This window comes from Mugil cephalus, chromosome 6 (assembly GCF_022458985.1).
Source record: "Mugil cephalus isolate CIBA_MC_2020 chromosome 6, CIBA_Mcephalus_1.1, whole genome shotgun sequence".
In the NCBI taxonomy this organism is placed as follows: Eukaryota; Metazoa; Chordata; class Actinopteri; order Mugiliformes; family Mugilidae; genus Mugil; species Mugil cephalus.
In genome coordinates this window covers 15753916-15775972 of record NC_061775.1, presented here as the reverse complement: position 1 = coordinate 15775972, position 22057 = coordinate 15753916, and the positions used below count along the sequence as shown (strand labels likewise).

The window sequence follows — 22057 nt, the reverse complement described above, 5'->3', positions numbered from 1 at the left end:
CGGCTTACGCACGTCATCTTTTATTGCTGTCTCGTGGTTTGATACATCGGTATATCATCTTCAAATGAATCGCAGAGAGGTGCAGCTCCAGTGAACAGAAAAGAGCTCACGGGAGACAAAAGGTAGTGTTATCAACACCCGGATACCAGGACCGGGAGTAAGACTGCGTCACAACTTTGACCTGAGCTGGTTTCACTCCACTGAGATATGATAAAAGTGAAGACCTGAAAACACATATGAGATTATACACCAATCCGGCATAAGATTATGACCACCTTCCTGATATTTTGTAGGTCCCCCTTGTGCCTCCAAAGCTGTTGTAACTCATCAGAGAATGGACATAGGCCTTCTGAGGGTGTTCTGTGGTGTCTGGAAACACTATGTTGTTGGTAGTAATTATTACTGGGGGGGCCTTTGGGTCCTATGAATTAAGGAGAGGGGTCTCTGTGGATCAGCCATGTCCCAGTACATCCCACTGATACTTGATCCGTTTGGGATCTAGTGAATCTGGAGGCCAGGTCAACACCTTGCGCTGTTTTCAGTGTTTTTTGTAGTTGTTCTTAAACCGTTCTTATGTGTCAGGTTGCTTATTGATGGGATTGCCATTGGGGTGGGGGTGCCCAGTCTGGTTTAAAAGTGGGTGGTACATGTCTAAAGGACCCCTCTCAGAGACCCACACAACATTAGGTCATAATGTTATGCCGGATTGGTGTTCAGCCCTGTGACTTCCTCAATAGCAGTCAAATATGGTATGTAATAGATGTCTGTTGCTCTATAAAAAAAATAAAATAAAATAAAAAAGACTAAAAAAAGACTACACATATAAATAGGAATGAATTGATAGCACAACAGTTTAGAAATTCTAACTACACAGCATTTCTATCCATATGGAAGCCTGAATTAAGCCAGTCAGTAGCTCCAGATGTTTGACCCAAGCACGCAAAGCCATGAGCTTAGCTTTGAAGAGAAAGGGCCATGAGGCAACTCACAGCACATCCCTCCCATATGGCCATGGAGGACTTTTGCCTTCAAGGCAGCTCAGCCAAGACAAATGTCTGCCCCTGTTTTAGAAAATATTCCACTCTGACCATTTCTTGCTGCTCATCATCCGTTGTGCTGAAAATAAAAATGCTTCGGGTCTCTCTCTGGACTGCACTGAAATGATCACTCAACTAGATGATACGAGGGAGAACACGATGAGTTGCCTTTAAGGTTCACTAAAACTACAGCCATTTCTTTTTTTTTTTTTTTTTTTTATAATAGATGACCCAAATGAGATCATTTGTATACTGACGCTGCTGTTTGCCGACGATATTTCATTTTTAGTGCATCAAGAAGTGCAAATATTTTACGAACAGATAGTCTGTTGGGATGTGGATTAGACATAAACAGCAGACTGAACATTAATGTTTTATCTAAAGGTCAGAGGAGTGGTTTGGTTTAATTTCAGCCAAACAAGACACAATAGAAGTAGTTTCCATAATAGTGTTAGCTTGACAACAATGAACAAAGATAATATGGACTTAAACAACACGTGAAATCACATTTAGCTTCACTGACAAAGATCCAGTTTACTCACCTCGTATTTGCATTTTTATGTGTTGTGATTCAATTCTACGACAGGTCTATATAGTTTTATACTTGGCCTGCACAACTGCATCTATCAGAACCTTTTACTACAAAAAAATGGTTCTCACCTCTTGAAGAGTAAAATAGCAATGACTATGATGATGATGAGGATGACAGCCAGCACGGGACCCATCACCCACAGCATCTCCGGGTCCTCCTGAGGTTGCCGGATCACGCCGCTGAGTTTCACCGTGAAGGGCTCGGAGAATGGGCTGGCTGAGAACGTCCTCTGCTGAAGGAAAACCACCAGAGAAGTCACTTCAGAATCATAAGACACACCAAGCCAAAGCACGCAAGAGCATAATGCTGACGTGAACATGACTGCATTGCACATCAAGAGTTTTAAATATGTATTTCAGGATTAGCCAACAGATAAGGTGACACATTATTATGAATGAATTATAGTATTTGGAATACGGTGTCACCTGTGCATTTACTACATTTATTGTACAGTGTACCCGTCCTTAACAGAGGTGTGCAGTTCATTTGTATGCAGGGATGAGACGGTGAAGGAATCACATCTGTGATATTCCTTGAAAAAAAAATCCAACAACAACGCAAGGCCCACGACTTCACTACACCTTCGGAATAGCAATGGAGGCCTGAGGTCGGCCCTGGGTGTGAACCACACAGGACTAATTCTTACAGCTGCTCGGAGAACGTCTCAGATGAGCATAATTACTACAGAACAAAGTGGGTGTAGCTGATACATGTATGCATTTACGTATTTATGTATGTATGTATGGATGGATGTATGGATGGATGGATGGATTGATGGTACCTGAAGGTGCTCTCAATAATAAAAGGTATAAGGAATTATATCACCGTGACAAATGATTAAAATTAATCTCCAAGCCACATTGGCTTCTAGTTCAGCAACAAGCTGGCCATTAAAATTACAGTTTCCTCTTTCTTCCAACAAATCCATGGAAAACTAATTTATTCTCAATCATTATATTTAAACTATAGTTTTACTTTACACATGTTACTGTAGTCACAGCATTCTTAAACGTATCACAGTAGTGCTATTGTCATTTAAAAACTATAAAGATGACGATAAAATGTTGCACTGAGTCCATGATGTTCTGATGTTCCATTACAGCACCGTGGAAAAAAAACACAAGTGAGACAAATGAGAGGTCTTCTGCTTCATCTGCGTTATCAGCAGTTATTGTTCAGTCATCACCTAATGGTCACTCAATGAAACGTTTCATTTTATTAGTGCTTTCTCATGGAAATGTGGCGTGGGAGGCTGTGGCAGCTCCTATCAAATCTCTCAAGGAGGGAAACTTTTGCACCGACACTTAAAGCAACACATTCGATGGGCAAATTAACAGCAGGCTAACTCGATAATTTCAAGTTGGATACTAAATACCAACCACTAGATGGGCGTTAAGCAGATTTGGATGTAAAGGCAAGTATTCACTCCTTGCTATGCTGCTCAGTGCATCGTGTACATGATAAGTAGCAAATTAATAATAAAGAGCAGCAGAAGCAGCACTGACGGCGATTCAACCGCTGCACTTAATCTACAAGAAAAGGCAAAGGAATGACTCACTATTACATGAGGTAGAGCAGGGTGCACTATTAATTAAATGAAAATGTGAGTGAGTATAGTGGAAATGAGGGTGGATCATCGATATAAAATGAAAAGGCCACCAAAGCTCAAAAATTTAAGGCAACCGTCTGCAATAGATTTTTAAGAAGTTTTTAAGACTAACTCAAAATCTTAAGTTTTGCAGAAAACTACATATAATTCTGCCATCTAATTATGTTGTGTTCAGATCACTTGATTTTCTTAAAATGTTGAGTTCTACGTACTAATACTTTGAGCCGTAATTATATTTTGATCAGTTAACTTGATTTTCTTGTAACAATGATCACCAATCAACCTAACGAGCATGTTTTTGGGGGGTTGGGAGGAAACCAGAGTACTCAGAGAGAACCCACGCAGACACGGAGAGAATATGCAAACTCCACCGAGAAAGGCTGGACTCAAACCCAGACCACCACACCACTGGGCCAACCCGATACCAAGTGTAAAAAAGTAAAGACCGTGAGAACGAGGGTGTACAAGGAAATATCGACATCAGAGCGACTGTTCTTATGTTCATCTTTTTTCTTGAGAGAGATTTTTTTTTTTTTTTTTCAAAAGTGCAAAGTTAACTGAGCGGGAAGCCTCCTCTTGTTACCACCACCAGGGGGAGTTTGGCAAAGATATATTACGCAGTGAGACCAACTTGAAGATATGAGTTGAAGCTGATACCTTATCAGCTTCACCACAGTGAATTCCCTTTATTTATAGGTGGATATTGAAGTTCTTTTAAGGAAGCGCTTCTCTGCAGAAAGCATGAGAATGAGGACTTCATGAAGACGGCCTTTTAGCCTCCGCCATAAAGGTGTGAGTTCAGCACTGAGCAGACCACAACTAACTAACTAACTAACTAACTACCAACTTGAATCAGGGGGGGAGAAGCTTGGTTTTGGGAGGACAATAAAATGAACAGCAACAGATTGTTCAAACTAGTGGCCTGTGAGTCACCTGGTGGATTGTAGAAAGGAAACAAGAAGTCACCATCAACTTTCCTTGGACTCATGCACCTTAGCTAAGCACCTCTACAACAACACTCTTAGGAACACCCTGAAACACAACAGCATTATGCAATGTTATCAGCGCCTACATTTTCTATTTTCCACACTATTTCATCATGTCATTTATTTCAATAATAATGTGCTGCAATAAGACCAGATGTATTATTATCTGTACTTTCTCTCAGGACACATGTTAATCCCTGGTCTGAAAAGGAGCTGTTTGACAGTGATTTTATTATATTCACATGCACAGGAGCAGTCTACAACACATATCTCATATTTATATAGTACGTTTCTACCTACTCGTTATATGGTGCAGACAACTGGAAAAAAAAAAATCTGGGCTATCAATGGAATGACAGTGAGGAGGAGGTAAGTATCTGTGCAATACTTCTGTCCCATCCAACAGAGCAGTATTTTTTTACAATCAATTCCATTTTTTTTTTCTTCATGAAATATTTCCAGCTTCAATATGGGATGGTGAGATTTCAAAGTACTGACATTGACATACCGGTGCCAGACACTGGGAGGAACTTGCTCAAGTACTCAAGTATACTTCATCACGTGGTCCATGTACCTTGAGCGGAGCCACAGCCACCCCAATGGAGAAATTACAAAGAATATGACCTCCAGTGACAACAACACAAACGAAGCACTTGTTGAAAGTACCACATATAATTTTTCCCATGAATAAATAATAATTTCACTGCAACTTGTTGATGCTCAAAGCCATACGCTAATCATTTAATAAGCACTTTCATTAACTTGGGGGACTCATGAGAGAGTACGGTTAAATGTGTCAAAGATTAAGATTATTTCCCTTAAAGCAACCAATAGCAATTTGGTGGACCCTCTCTTCTTGTAAGATCTCCTTTTTGCTTTAGACTAAAACAAATTTCACATTACAGTCTCTGTGGAGTCCAAGCCAAGATTTCTGGAGTGGTGTCACTTTGATAAACAGAAGCTCCTCCGGCGCCGTGGTGGTAAATGGACTTTGACATGTAAATTCGTTTAAAATTGCCTATCAGTCTAAGTCCAGTTTGCAAGGACTAAATTTGTTATCCTAAAAACCTTCGCCGAGGCCCCTCACTTTGGGTAAGTCTCGGCAGAAGGTGGGGTGCAAAAACCCCATCATTAGAGGAATTGGAAAAAAAAAAAAAGACTGAACAGCAGCACTGTCACATCTCGTCCATAAAACACCCGGATTAGTGAGCTGCACTGGAGAGTTGGAAGCAGTTGGATATTGGCAACACAATAAACATTAAACAGCAGTTACATGGATAGATTTGCAAGACATAATTCACCTTAAATAACTTGTCACTTTACGGTCCGTGAGACAAGTGCAGTAAGTTGGACTGTGTTGGTGAATGGGACTATAAATATTCCTGTAAGCCTGATGGGACTCTGGCTCATCAAGGCTACTGCAGCTCCAGCTCAGGCTCTAGCTCCTCTGGGTGAATGTTGTAAAAAAAAAAAAAAAAAAAAAAAATCGCTGCTTGTTAAAGCAATGTCACCTCATGTCAGCTTTGTTTCCTTATTGATTCATTAATTTCCACACATTTTTTTTTTAATTTAATTTTTGTCCCCCACGTTGTAATTTTAGCATGCACTGTTGGGGTTTATGATATCAAGGCTGACAGCTACAGATGAATTATACATAAACTTTGTGGAAAGGGTCCTTTTTTTTCTTTTTTTTTTTTTTTGCACATTTGTCATGTTGTAGGACGCTGAAACAAAACAAATAAGTTTTGATATTTCATGGTCTTAGACCCTTTCAGACACATCAAACTCTAAAGTTACAGAGCTAATACATTTGAATAGGTGTATATATCTACAGATGGAAGTGGGTATTGTAATCACTCCTGATTATCAAACATATCTTTTAAATGTATCTTTTAATGTATTCTGTAATTTTAAAGCATAGGAAAAAACCCTGATTTGGAACCAACTATGGTTTAGGAAAACATGTGATGTGCTAAACAAAGTGCCTGCGTTTACATGAAAATGTTATGGTAGTTAAATGAATAAAGACAATGGGAAGACAGTGAAAAGTCACTTGGCTTTAGTTGATGTGTACAACAGTAAGACATTCAGACTTCAGGCTGCGGTATCACAAAGACAAGTCCATCAATGAACAACAAGTGTCTCCATTATACATATAAAGAATGTTTTAGTGTTTATCTCAGCTTTTGCAGGAACTAAATTGTTCAGTATGAATCGAGAGTTTACTGGTTCTTGTCAGTTTAATCACTGTAAAGTGCAGAGAATTTTAATTTAGCTCCAATGTGCCTAAACTCATCCAGTTAAAGGAAACACATTATGTTTGTGGAGAACCTGGATGAATCGCTGCTCGACAAGATATGGAAAAAGGTCACCTGGTCTTCTCCCAGAGAGCCACCAGTTACTGTCAGGCATGTTTGAACCACTGTTTTAACTAGATGTAGCCTGGCCTGCGTTGTTGCAATAGAGCTGCTCACGGCAGTTAGTGCATGTTCATTTCATTACCTGCTTGAATACCCTGCACTCAAGCTGTGGTGGTACATACGTTGACCCACAAATCACTACAAGTCACTAGGTTACCTTCACGGGAAGTCAGACAACATAATATCACTATTGGAAATGATGGCTCTCACTCTTGTGGAGAATTTGAAATGAATTCAAAAGGGGGAAACTTAATTTCCTCAGCAGGGAATACAAAAAAGGAGACATCTTCTTTTATCCTGGGCTGACAAAATAAATGCCACTTTGTGGGTATATATATCCCCATTTGATACGAATGAACCGAAGTGACCAAAATCGTACCAAGGTAGTAGCTGCTGTGCTCTGTGTTGGAATAGTGTTTGTTCCCCCCTTTTAACTTCACTGTAATAAATCTCAGGTTGGTTTAACTTAGAAACTTAAGTTCAAAAGCTGCTTTAAATGCGTAAGTAAACTCAGCTTTGAGAAAAACTTCATTTCAGCTCAGGAGAGTAAGTGATACAAATGGCTTAATTAACGACCATTTATAGTTTGAACTTGAAACATGACTATGTTACATTATGTATTAAATAAAACTTATTTCCTTATTACATTAATTTATGGTTGTTTCCACTCACAAACTTCAGTTATGTAACTCATGATTTTGTAGAATTTGAACTTGATAATTTGAGTTCAAACTACTAACTACATTACATCACCCAGTGCTTGAATCCTTGCCATGTCTTATCAACAAAACACACAATCACACACCTTTCAACTTACATTCTTCAGTTTAACTAACTATATATATTCAAACCATTTTTACCTTTCAGCTTTCTTTAACTCTTGTTTTTAAGGCAGCTTTTGACATTAAAAGATCTTATATGATAAGTTTCAGTCCCTTATCAGACCAAGACACAATTTCAAGCACTATTTTTTATGCCGCATTAATATTGCTACCACACCAACGCTCACATCGGTTCATGAGAGATCCAGTTACCATTGTAAAACTCATATTGTCAGGTTCGGTTGACACACTGAAATTTCCATTTCAGTGAACTGGCTTTAGCCCTTAAGTTGCCCCTAATAGCACTTAATACCAGAATTCATTAAATTAAGTGGAAATGTCTTAACTCATTATGTTAAGTTGATTACAAATGACAGAAACGAGCCAGGTTAACTTATTGAGCTGGTGCCTTTTTTTCTTTTTTTTTTGCAGTGTTGCTTTTTTTTTGCACAGTAATTGTGCAGACATCATGTCCTATGAGAAAGCTTCTTGGATGTTGTGTTTTTCGGTTTTATGTTTAAATTCATTCTGTTCCATTTTATTAAAAAAAAAAGTAAATGTGCACCAGTTGGCAGCAGGTGTAGTGTTGTAGGCTTCCCACAGCCAAATTGTCTCGGTTCCCTCCTCAGATCCATTATTTCCTCGCTGTTTTCCAAAAAGTACATGGCAACCGAATTTCTTATTTCCTTGGTGTGTTTGCAGTTTTGAGTTGTTGCAGAACACTGCTGCTTTTTGTGATAAATATATTCTGTACTGCTTCCCAGATTTATCTGGTCCTGAGAATGTTACATTGTTACATAAGAAAAAACATTCAGCAAAGGTCCGAATATGTTTTGTTCAAGTGACAGAACTTTCAAACTAAGAGCTAGAATAGATATTTTAATTTGAAATTTACAAGATATTTTTAGTTTACAATTGAATCCCAAAGATCAGCAGGTTCTCCAGCATTAATATGTTAACACGTTTGTCCCATGTAATATGATTAAATAAAAATACATCAATCAGACAAATGTCTCCTATAATGTGAAAAATGGTTGCAAATAAATAAACTGTATTTGCAACATGTGTTGTCTTTCTCTGTTTGGGCTTTAGCCATGTGATATGTAGTTTCATAGGGTAGTGGTGTTGATGAGAATAAGAATATATAAGATAATAAAGATAAGATAAATAAAAGAAAGAATATACTGAAACAAACGGGAATAAGAAGTCTACTTTGTTGCACACTGTCTACAGAAGAAACCTTAAAACCTTGAAAATGCTCCTCTGTCTCTTCAGCTCTTTCATTTTTTTTTTCTGTTGTGGATTTAGGCAATTTAAGCAAAGCACAGCCTTCAGCTCAAAAAACTTTTTTCCCCTAAATAACAGTGTTCAAGGGTTTTATGTGCAGCTGGACAATTCTAATGGATATTTCAAAAAAAATCTCAGGGGAAGTTTTGAAGATATGAATCTCAATCACACTACCCTGTATACAGTATAGTAATCTATCAGTGGTATAAAAAAATAAAATAAAATAAATAGGAGAGATATTTTGCTGAAGTTTTCACTGTCCATAATAAAATAAAAAGTGTCTGATATAATTAGCAGAAACGATGTGTAATCGTAGAATATTTTGACAGCTGTTCTACTTCCCAGATCTCTTCTCTCTGACGTTTCTTCACAGCTCCTCCGTCTAAGATGAAACTTGACAGAAGCCGTGCTGTGTTTCCCATTATTCCCAGTCGTCTTGGCACTACAATCCTTGTCTTTATTCTGTGTCTTTTCACCTCAAAATTTAGCATCCGTCTCTTCCTCTTGAATCTGAAATACATTTTCTCTGCATTGATTTCTCAAGTATGTCACAGCACAGACGCCTCTGCTCGAAGTGATCACAGTTTTTAAATGGCCTTTTTCTTTTTATCCATTTTCATGCATCCTAGCTTTTCTGCTAGCAGGGTGCCACAAAAAGCCATGATGCCCTTTTCCTTCAGTCTCCAGTCCTGTTTCTTTCTTTTTCTTGCTACTCTTTTCTTTTCGCCCATACCCTGCCAGCAGCTTACCAGCAGAAATGAAAGCTAAGCTCACTTCCTGTGTTTTCATTGGATGTGATTAGTTTTCTATTTCTGTAGTTCTGAGTGTTCCCAGGAAGAGAGATGACCAACAAGAAACCACAGTAAACATTGAGGTGGTTGATGGGCACATTAGCCATTAACTATTTTTAATCTTTCTGGTAACACCATCTCATTGGGTACATTTATTGCCACATTGCATCCCATAGCCCTTTACCCTAACCATTACTGCTGAGTCCCTAACCCTAATCCTCATCCTAAATTGTAATTCTCAAACAGCCTCGTGAAGAAATTGGCAAGTTCCTCAGAAAAATGGCAAGAATACACTCACACATGAATGTTTGTATTGTATGTATGTATTATCGTTGTGAGGACATTCGTTGACGTAATGCATTACCCTAAGTCCCTAATTCTAACCATAACTTTATTGTAACCTTTACCCTAAAACTGAGTCTTAAATCTCAAACAGTCTGGTGAAGAAGTGAGAACCAGTCAAAGTGTCTTCATGTTGCACAAATGTCCTCACTTCGATGGAACCCAAACTGGTCCTCAGAAAGATAGCTGCACAAGAACACAGACCACATGTTTGTATGGTAACTCTGACTGTTACCCTATTCCTAACCATAACCTTACTGTAGCCTTTACTATAAAACCGAGTGTTGAACCTCAAACAGTCATGTTAAGACTGTAAAGAAGTGAGGACCAGCTAAAATATTCTCACTTTGCACAAATGTCCTCACTTCGGTGGAACTCAAACTGGTCCTCAGAAAGGTAGCTGTACAAGAACCCAAACGCGCGCACACACACACACACACACACACACACACACACACACACACACACACACACACACACACTTTTAAACGAAGATATGAAAATACGACAAGGTCGTGCGACTGTTCCAAGGAACAAATGCACTTGCAAACAGACAAGACGTGGAGGCAAGAAGAATGCGAGTGACAGCGGCACAGCGTCGCCTGCAGACGCATGCATGATTCGTTTGCATCCCTGCAACGTGCCTGGCATGTGTGCAACACTGCCTGAAGAAACACCTCCTTTTCATTCCATGGATGGCGAACAAAAATACACCAAGAAGGAAAAACAATGCAATTCACAGCCAGCTCTGCCTTATATATTCAGTAACACAAGGCCCTTTGCAACACAAACTACAGCTGCGCTGCGATGTGACCCATAAATAAAGTTTTTACTTGTTTTATGAGAACTATATACGTGAAGATTTTAGAAGTCCACAAATGCTGACAAAACAGTGATAGATAGAATATTAAAACACATCGACATTGCCATTTCTTGTAAATACTGTGGATATAGATTTTTTTTGTTTAATTTTATTTTTAGTGTTTGTTATATATTATGTGAGTATGTATGCTGAGTGCCTCTATCTATCTATCTATCTATCTATCTATCTATCTATCTATCTATCTATCTATCTATCTATCTATCTATCTATCTATCTATCTATCTATCTATCTATCTATCTATCTATCTATCTAAGGATATGACATATTCAACACATCTGCCGTCTGGCTGACAGGGTAAAAAAAATCAATGTGTATCATCACCTCAGCATGGTTCACTGATCCTGATCAAATTGCAAAAACACTCTATTAGGAGAAAAATAACAAGAACACATTTATAAACATAGACCAACACAGACAATTCAGTAGATACAAGTAGGTAGTAAGTTATGTTTTCAGGTTGATTGAAAGAGGTCGCATTCACTGGTCTACCAAACAAGACAACCTTGTTACTGTTCTGTCTGGCCTCTACATCAACAGGTACTGCAGTAAAGATGGTTCTTATGCTGTACATTCTGGTTTAAACCTGTATGTTTAATTAGTTTTTATTTAGAGCCAAACAAAAGTCAACTGGACTTGTAGAGGTTTGACAAGACGTTTTGTCGCTCATCTGAGTAGCTTCTTCAGTTCTAAGGGACTGGTGGGAGGTTTGAGGTTTGAAAAGTCTGTGGAACTTGCTTGACTTGACTGTGAAGGTTCTCAGTCATCCAGGTCATGGTAATCCAAAAAAGCATTGAATAAGGTCAACTAGACTTGTAGGATTTGTTGAAGACAACTCAAGACTAGTCATCCGAGTAGCTTCATCAGTTCTGATAAACCAGTGATAAATTGAGGTTTAAATAGGAAAAATCTGTGGGTAACGCCCACCCGAAATTTGCTGACTAGAAACTGGGGTCACTAATTTCCATAATGGCTGGTACTTACCTGTCGTTGAATGGGGGGAACTGTGTGCCTGGGCTACTTACCCTATGAATACAACTCTAACGAGGCTATTGTCAATGGGAGCCTGGAGGCTCAAGATGTGAATGGTGTTCTTCTTGGGGACAGAAGTCAAAATCGAAATTGTAAATAGATGGTAAATTAAATCTCAGTCCACCTCCTCTGTTTAGAGAAGGTTTTTCCACTTTGACGTAGATGGCTTCCTTTACTCCTCTCTCAAACCATCTGTCCTCTCTGGCCAGGACTTTGACGTTGGTGTCCAGCAAGGTTCGGGTGGGTGTTACCCACAGAGTTTTCCCATTTAAACCTCAATTTATCACTAGTTTATCAGAACTGAAGAAGCTACCCGGAAGAGTGGCGAAACGTCTTCAAGAAATCCTACAAGTCCAGCTGGCCTTATTCACTTGGTGGACTTGTTCATCGTAAATGTAAATTTACATTTGAAAATGTATTTGAAATGTAAATATAAAAATCTTTGTCAACAGCTATTTGCTAAAACAAATACTGTTCATCTTATTTGAAGTCTGAAAGTGAAGTCTGTGTTAAAGCTGCTAAACATCGTCCTCATAAATTTCATAGAGAGCACTCACAGACTCGTGATCCGTCAGGTCAGCCAAGACGAAGCAGCGATACTGCTGCTGGCCTGGGAGGAGTTTGTTGTAGTAGCCATTGTATTTATTTTCATCGCCCAGAGTAAAGATCTCGGGCAGAGCATCCAGCTTGGCAGCGATATAGGGTTGCAGGAAGTCTTGGCTCTGTCTCTTCTTTCTCTGCAAGCTGCTGTCAGCGCCAGCTTCCAAGAGCTGCCAAAAGAACGACACAACAGGAAACTTGATTAGGCATACTATGAGGGGATATGACAATGGAGCATACTGACACAACATGACATAACAAAATTGATCTCTATAGGAGAGGCTTTCCTGTGTCCATATGAGTCCAGAGTTTATTTGTAGCAATAACCAAAACCAGGGTTATAAAGTGGACATAATATAACACCATCATGTATAGATAAACAGTCAAGCATAAGGAATAAACACAAATACATATTGGTGAACCAGAGTGTGTGTGTGTGTGTGTGTGTGTGTGTGTGTGTGTGTGTGTGTGTGTGTGTGTGTGTGTATATAAATTGGCTAAAATGAAAACAAAAGTGGCTGTATATATATATAACATATAGCCATCATAGGAACACAGACCACTTAAAGTAAATTTTATGTGTGATTCTCTGCTCTGCCATATCAAACTATTAAATAGTGCAATATCTAAAATAAATAAATAAATAAATGAAAAAAATCAGGGGAAGACACATACTGTGTAACTTGTCTGATTAAAGATACAAGTCAAATTAAATTTTCAAGTGGTTACTGGTGGTTTTCCCAGTAACCACTCGAGGTGAACAGCAAACAACAATTTTTCAATGCTGTGTGAGAATGTTTAGTTAACCCTGCTGTTTATGTGAACACCACAGGACCAGTGATTATGACCAGAGGGACATAATGTTATGCCTTTTCAGTGTAGCTCAGAGCTGTTAAGCACTGTTCAACTAAGCAAGATGGATCAAGAAGCACAAGGAGTCAGATGATCAGACGGGCTCTAAATAAAGCATTTATTATGATTGCCAAAACGTTTGTGTCAAATTGATGCACATGCCAGATAGGACCCGTGCAGGCTAATCAGGGCAAGCCAAGGCATCTGAGAAACGGGTTACGCTGCATCACAGACTACAAGTGGAAAAAGCAAGGATGTCGTGCAGTCCACTATATCGCTACCAGATGCGCTAAACACCTTTTTTTTTTTTGCTCGGTTCAATGCACACATCGCAGCACCTGCCATTAGAAGTGGACAGAGAGGACCACATGCTGACCATGAAAACAGCTGAAGTGTGGCGGACCCTTAAGAGGGTTAATCCCAACAAGGCAACTGGCCTTGCTGGAGTCCTGGACAGGGCTCTCAGGGGGTGCACTGACCAACTGGCTGGTCCAGCTGGCGCCAAGACAAGAACCTCTCCCTGAATGTCAGCAAAACTAAAGACACGGTTGTGGACTACACTAGACAACAGGGTAGCAGGCAATCAACTGTCTACATCGGCGGTGATGATGATGATTATGATTATGATGTGCACATCACAGACGACTTGTCCTGGCCATTACACGCTAACACTGTGGTCAGGAAAGCTCACCAGAGGCTTTATTTCCTGAGAAGACTGAGAAAGTTCGGCACAAACACTAAGATCCTCACAAACTTTTACTGGCGTACCATCGAGAGCCTCCTGACGGGCTCCATCACAGCATGGTACAGGAACTGTCAAAGACGGAAAGCACTACAGAGGGTGGTGGAAACGGCTCAGGACATCACCGCAATCCTCCATCCATATAAGACTTTTTAAATCTTCTAACCTTTGTGCTATAAATTTTAGTAATTATATTCTAGGGCACTTACGTTTTGTTTTGTACTTGGCTGAGCTGACCAAAGCACACAACAGAAACACCGTGCTGCAATCAACAGAGTAGTAGTCCCTATTGCAACAAAGCAAACAGAGCATCATGCTAGCTGCAAATGTTTGCAAATGTGTTGCGAAGAACTGTTAAGCCACAAAAGACAAAGACAAATCAAAACACACACAACAGAAACACTGCACTGCAATCAACAGATGGTACAGTGGTACTGCTGTTGTGGTTTGGTTATGTCAGGATGCCGGTGGAACTGGACCATCAATTTATTCAGGATTTCACTGCTAATGGGAACATCAGGAAGAATGCTGATGTACACACGGGCTTATTCTGCTCAGTTTCAGCTAAATCATCCATTATTCAGCATGGCAATGATCCTAAACATATCCTATCAGCCACTTACACTGCTTAAAATCCCTCCTCCAACAGCTTAGCACACATTCAAAGACAGACCCTAGTGAAACTAATAACTCACTTAATGGCCAAGGGGTTAACAACCTTGTTTCTCTTGCCAACAATAGACTGAACTAATGAATTGACTTTTTACATTTTTTAAGTAAATGTTGTAATCTCTGTGCGATTTCTGTTTTGTACTTCCGGCTGAACTGACCAAGTTCCTCGTCCGCAAACATTTCATTTCACTGGTAACCCTGTGTTGGTCCCGCATGTGACAAATAAACCTGATAAATCTGATCAATTACCAACAGACCAACCTGCCACCTAAAAAAATAAATAAATCAATAAATAATACGTGGAAGTCTGGCTCTTAATACATTCGTGATTTTCTAAATCTTTACTGGGATGATGAAGGTATAGTACTTTGACAAAGATTTGCCTGAGTTAATAAACCTTGGAAAGTGTAAAAAAAAAAAAAAAAAAAAAAAAAACTTCACTGGCCTAGACAGAGCTATGTCCTCAACCTCACCAAACACCTTAAAAGAACTGAAACAATGCCTGAAAGAACCTCATCAACCTATCACTGTGCTGGACCTCACCAACACTCTTGTCTCTTAGATTGTATGTATTGTATTGTATGTTTCAGCTTTTTGCAAATAGGCAATGCTTTCAAGAATTATTTCTCAGACACGTTTGAATTAATTCCTTAGAATGTGTCACTTATTGCAAGATAAAAGACACTTGTATCTTAAAAAACTCAAGGAAAGGTCTGTGCGGAAGAATTATAAACACTTAAGGATTAGACGTGACTGAATTGAGTTAGAAGACTGACTGATCCATTCAGACGGAGTAAAGAGGTTCAGGGCTTCATTGCAGGTTGTCAGCTGTTTGTTCTCCTTCAAAACATGTGAGCGTGTTTTTGTGCGGGAGAGTCGACTTTATTCACCACCTGCGTTCTGTCTCCACCTCATCCATAGCTATGGCTGACATGTCACCCTGCTGCACCAGCCACGGTCAAGATGACACTGACATATGTGGAAATGAATAGCTCTTTCTCCAGTTCTGACTGCAAAACAGAACTGCTATCAGTCAAATAAATCTGTAACACTCTTTCTAAAGTCTAAAGCTCAAATGATATAAATACTGTACAGTGCAGTTTCTGCTACTGCAGTTTCTGCAGTAGCAGAAATATGGACACACAAGTCAAGACGCTGCACCAAAAGAGCTGGGACAGGCTACAAAAACAGGTAGACTAGCACACCATCATATCCATGTATCCATGTATCCATCATCCAATCTAAATTGTCTTCTAGATGTAGAAAATTAGTGCAATTGAGTTGACTACTTCTCTCAAGCCTAGCCTATACAGTAATCAGTATGTTGATGGATAAATACAAACGTCTGAATTAAAAAAAAATGGTTTGCAAAGGAGAGGACAAGGATTTAATAATGGCTGGAAATTTCAAAATGACAGTGAGTGAGCAGCTCTGATGTCTCCTACTGACCACATGACATTTCCATGTATTCAAAAGTGGATACTGGATACCAAATGTTATCCAGTATAAGGTTCATTTTGAAATACAATATAAGCAGGTCAAAATGCAGTGGGTGAGTTGGGAAATAAATTACATGCTGAAGAAAAACTCCTATTACAGCAAAGCAAGCAGAGCATAATGCTAGCTGCAAATGTTTGCAAATGTGTTGCGAAGAACTGGTAAGCCACAAAAGACAAACACAAATCAAAACACACAACACAAACACTGCGCTGCAATCAACAGATGGTACAGTGGTACTGCTGTTGTGGTTTGGTTATGTCTGGATGCCGGTGGAACTGGACCATCAATTTATTCAGGATTTCACTGCTAATGGGAACATCAGGAAGAATGCTGATGTACACACGGGCTTATTCTGCTCAGTTTCAGCTAAATCATCCATTATTCAGCATGGCAATGATCCTAAACATATCCTATCAGCCACTTACACTGTACACTGCTTAAAATCCCTCCTCCAACAGCTTAATACGTATTTACTAACAACTCACATAATGGCCAAGGGGTTACCAACCTTATTGCTCTTGTCAACAGTAGACTAAACAAACTAAATTATCCTCACCAACTCTACAGAAGTTAAAAATCCTATAACACCTGTTTAAAACTGGGGAAGCTACACTATATTGCCAGAAGGATTCGCTCATCTGCCTTTACATGCATATGAACTTAAGTGACATTCCATTCTTTATCCATAGGGTTTAATGTGATGTCAGCCCACCCCTTTGCAGCTACAACAGCTTCAACTCGTCTGGGAAGGCTTTCCACAAGGTTAAGGAGTGTGTTTATGGGAATATTTTCTTCCAGAAGCGCATTTGTGAGGTCAGATATTGATGTTGGACGAGAAGGCCTGGTGAGCAGTCTTAGCTCTAACTCATCCCAAAGGTGTTCTCTCACATTGTGAGTTTTCTACATTTCACTGTAAAAAAAGACTGGAACTATGACCCCGGTTCACAGCCAAGTGTGAAGCGGCCGGGATGAAGATCAGCACCTCCAAGTTTGAGGCCATGGTCCTCAGTCGTAAAAGGGTGGATTGCCTACTCCGAGTCGGGGAACAGGTCCTTCCTCAAGTGGAGGAGTTCAAGTGTCTCGTTCATTCAGTATCTTGTTCATGAGTGAGGGTAAGATGGAGCAGGAGATCGACAGATGCATCGTAGCGTCCTCTGCAGCGATGCGGGCGCTTAACTGGTCTGGTTCCAACCCTCACCTATGGCCTTGAACTTTAGGTAATGACGATAACAACAAGTGCGGATGCAAGCAGCCAAAATGAGTTTCCTCCGCATGGTGGCCGGGCTCAGCCTTAGAGATAAGGAGCTCGGACACTCACGAGGAGGAGCTCAGAGTAGAACCGCTGCTCCTCCACATTGAGAGGAGCTGAGGTGGTTCGGGCATCTGGTAAAGATGCCTCCCAGAAACCTCCCATTAGAGGTGTCCCTGGAGGTGTCCCACCAGGAGGAGGCCCCGGGGGCGGCCCGGGACACGATGGAGGGATTATATCTCCCATCTGGCCTAAGAGCGCCTGAGGGTTCGTCCAGAGGAGCTGGTGGAAGTGTCTGGGGAGAGGGCCGTCTGGACCTCCCTGCTCAAACTGATGTCTGCACAGCCCGGACCCGGATAAGTGGATGACAACGATGACAAAAAGACTCAAACGAGACATCAGCAAATTTTCTAATTGCATGGATTATTTTTTTTTTTTTTTAAATTAAATTTGCTTTTGAAATGTGTATAAGATTAAATAAATTATTAAATCTAATTTATAGTTAATTGTTGAGTTTCAATTTAACTTTGCTAGTTAGCGTTTATAAAGTTAAGCTAGTTCATGTTATGTCTGGGGTCCTTTCCTCTCTTTAAATAATTGTAAATCTCCATGGTATAAAAGTCAAGAGCACAAGCATCGGGTTTTAAAAAGTGTCAGTAACGTACATTTTTATTGGTGAGCAACACAAATAGCTTCACATGCTACGCGAGTTGTTTGTGCATTTTCTCCGTAAATTCAGAACAGAACGAGTGAGCGACCGGTGTATGTGGAAGGTCTGGGGAAGGGAGGGAGGTTGAGATGATTTCAGCAGCAACAAGAAACACAAAACAAGCTTGTTTGAAATGTGAAAAAGTATTTCCGATTCGCCCTGAGACCAGGGCAGTGTAAATTAGACCCTGGTGGGCTGCCATAGAGTTAACATTGTATGGGAAACACTGAGATGGACAATAATTTGTCCTCCTGTACATACTTTCGTACTTTTTCGCAGAAATCTTGAAACTTCTGAGGGGCGCAAGTACTACTAAGCGGCCCTTCATAGTCTACATGAATCTCATGGGTTGACAAGTTGTGAACTAGTCGTAGTCATGAAATGATGTGGATACTCGTGGTCATTTCTGTTTCTGGTGACTTCAGGTTTTCATTTATCATCAACAATATGGCATCATTGGGATGAACAACTACTTACAGTGGCATTATACGTGGGTGAAACTCACAATCACAACGTGAATGATATCTCCATCCTGGTGCAGTGATGCTCTACCGGCTCAACTGAATAGCATTTCTTATTTTATTACTAAATTACAAGCTACACATCCACTCACCTCGTGTACGTCCATGTCTTCAGGATGCTCCCATCTCTTTAGTGAAGCTGGGGTGACAGGGACAACCACTATGTAGTACCACCTGCATCAAAAACAAATACATTACAAACATATATGCATACCAAACGAGTGGAGCTTCAATGAAAATGACATCATGCTAGTTGAATTTCGGCCATCTACTTGCTGTTTGCCTGGACAGCGCGTCTCATTATTCGTTCTATATTTACTAATCTCCCTGTCTCCTTTCCCCTCTTCTCCTAAACCCAGATGCAATCAGCGTGGCGCTGGGTCTGATGAAGAGGTCTGGTCTGGACATCCACGTCGAGCTCCTGTTGGTTAATTTTCTTTATCACTTCCACTCCACTTAATTACCGCTCACTTGTGGGCTATGTCGTCAGAGACACAAACACTTGAGACGCTATTAATTATTTCTATTTCATTTGCAGTGCCGAGTTGGCTAATAAGAAAATAATAAATACGGAATTGCACCATTCAGATCGGTGATGAATTTTTAAATAGCTCGTAAACAGATTGCTCTCTGGCATCAGGAGAGTGCTCAGAGTGACACTGGGGTTGCTCTTAATATGATATGTACATGTGCATGTGGCTATAGGTTGTTATGATGGAGTGGTTGAGTTGCAGGAGGGAACGATTTGTTTGCTCTTGAAACGCTTCTGACCTAAAAGAAAGAAAACTCCTGCTGCGAAAAAGTCCCTGCAGACTCTTAGCAGCGCTGCTCAGTGACCTTTTTTAAGGTCTAAGGTGTTAAAGTTGTTCATACACTGAATGTGTGCTGGAGAAAATGTCATGACACAACGCACAAATGATCTGAGGTCACTCCTCTCATCACAATGACTAATTTAGAGTAAAAGTAAGAAAGTGTTTACTTCTAAAAGGAGAAACCACAGTGATTATTTTATTATTGGTGATGTCATGAATGAGAGATGCATGTTATTAACTGTATAATCTATGTTGCCACAAGGTTAGAAAACGATAACAGCGAATAATTTTAATAACTTCATTCACTGCTTTAAAGATGTTAGTTACCGTCAACATTTTATACTGAACAATACACTGATCAAGCATAACATTATGACCACTAACAGGTGAAGTGAATAACACTGAGCATCTCGTGCCATTAACCTATGGACCAGGCATTCGTGTGGACAAAAACGGTTTAGGAACAACTCAAAAAACGTGAAAAACAGCACAAGGTGTTGACCTGGCCTCCAAATTCCAAATGCACTGGAACAAGTCAGATCCACAGAGGCCCCTCCCCATCAACCCATAGGACCCAAAGTCCCCCACTGACACTAAAGGACACCTTCAGAAGGCCCATGTCCATTCTCTTATGAGTCACAACTGTTGTGGAGACACAAGGATATAATATGTCTTCTTTGTGGAAGGTGGTCATAATGTTATGCCTGATTGGTGTATATGTATCAATTATGAAGATGGTTCTTTAGTTATCTCAGCTCATTTACAGTCCGGTAACAATGATCTCAAAGATGCTCCGAGACCATAAATCATCCATATTTTTCAGTCTGGTCCACCCTCAGAAAAGCAGGCAGCACATTACCTGACGGGGGCTCCAGGAGGGACCTTGGGCAGGGTGATGGCCACTTTACCACCTTCCTCCACATCCTGTTGGTACAGAGCCGGTTTCACTTTTAGCAGGTCCGGGGCCGTTCGGATGGAAACCTGCTGCTGGAGGCCACCAGCGCTGTTTCCCCGGCTCATCAGCACGAAGGAATAATCCGTGTCTGGCTGCAGCTGCGTGATGAGCTTTCTCTTCAGGTTGCCTTGAACCTCCACACTCTGCTGGTTGTACAGAATCTGAGACCAGGGGGGAAGTTACTTAATAAGTGCAACGCAGTTTAACACGTAAGAGGAGTCATATATTAAAAAAAAACACATAAAGTGCACGCTAGTTTTCCAAACTCTCGTTAGAATAGTCCAACATTAAGAGAGCTACACATTACGCAATAACCTTTTGTGGTCTTGAATTAGGTAGTAGCATAATATCCATTACTGTAATTTGTTTGTTGAAATCCATACACAGAGAGAAGTGGTTACAAACTATCTTGGTGATTTGTGTAGCAATGTATTTTTTGTTGTTACTTATTACTGTCATTGTCATTATTATCTTAGTTTTGTCATTTTTGATGACATTTTTGATTGCAAGCCTGCATCTAAATTATCCGTATTCATTTTCTTTCCGTCTCCACTGCCTAGCCTTTTGATGTTCCTAAAAAAAAATAAAAAATAAATAGAAAAAAAACAATTTGTCTGACACTACTATTAATAAAAACCTTCTTTTAAAATATTAAAATTCTGAGCCCGTAATGTTTGTTGCACTGTTTCGTCCGTCGGCCCTGAGGAGGACAGCGCTGGCCTTACCTTGAGAGGCACTTGAGATTTGTAGGATTCCGGCACTTCCCAGGTCAGCAGGACAGAGGTTTTCATCACAGCCTTCACACCAAAGTTCTTGGTGAAAACTGAGGGGAGATCTGGATGATTATTAAGGGTGTTTTCATTATTTTTTCTATTTTCTGCTCTGTGGGACAATACAGAACATCAAAACTATGAAACAGCAAAAATAAATAAAAATAAATAAAAAGAACACATTTAAAGCTTACATGTGAGCTCTGTCAATGTATAGTACAGTAATCAATATTATAGCAAGAATTACCTAATGCAGTAAACTTACTGTGAGGAAAATAGTGAAATGAAAAGGTACTGAATGGTACTTTGTTGGTTGAATCATAGTTGTATTACTGTCACAGACACCTTGATTTGGAACCACTCTGCAGTTATTTTCAGGATATTTATAGATATTGCTTCATTAAACTGAAAATAGGAACTTGAATGTGTCAATGCAAATCAGGAATATGTTTCCCACACATAACCTTTTAGAAATATTCTCTTTATAATCTCACAGGACAAACCAAAACTTGATGATTAGGATGTCAGCCACGCATCTTTGGCAACTGACGAATAACTGACAGCGCCATTCAAATGAGGCAGTGATTTAATTTGGGGGAAGACATTAGGCGTTTCACTTATTTTGTCAGCAAGGACAAACTAAATTTAAATTTGATGCAACGACAGATTAATTCATCTCAACTTAAATTATATTCGGTCCCGCACTAACCAGCGGCTGAATTTAAATTGACGTCAAATGTGTGATTAAAGCAGGGATGTCAGTAAATCAGCCTTCAAATTGATATTTTTGACAGTTTTTGTGTCCAAAGCTGACTTGTATCGAGTGAAAAGTTACCCTGGTAGGAAACAGGCCCACGCGTCTCTACGGCCCGGTTTA

At 39.9% G+C, this 22057-nt stretch overlaps 1 protein-coding gene across 29 annotated transcripts in view; it reads right to left on the bottom strand.

Annotated features, from left to right (window-relative positions):
• Window positions 1-22057, bottom strand: part of ptprfa (protein tyrosine phosphatase receptor type Fa) — a 211834-nt gene that overhangs the window by 29652 nt on the left and 160125 nt on the right. For 15 of the 29 annotated variants that reach the window (XM_047588233.1, XM_047588235.1, XM_047588241.1 and 12 more), the window contains 5 exons: window positions 21136-21245; window positions 20315-20571; window positions 18736-18817; window positions 12356-12568; window positions 1698-1861 (listed from right to left, as the gene is read on the bottom strand). In XM_047588233.1, the coding sequence (XP_047444189.1) occupies window positions 1698-1861; window positions 12356-12568; window positions 18736-18817; window positions 20315-20571; window positions 21136-21245 (826 nt within the window). The remainder of the gene's footprint in view (window positions 1-1697; window positions 1862-12355; window positions 12569-18735; window positions 18818-20314; window positions 20572-21135; window positions 21246-22057) is intronic. The other 14 variants (XM_047588234.1, XM_047588253.1, XM_047588243.1 and 11 more) reach the window with 3 other exon arrangements.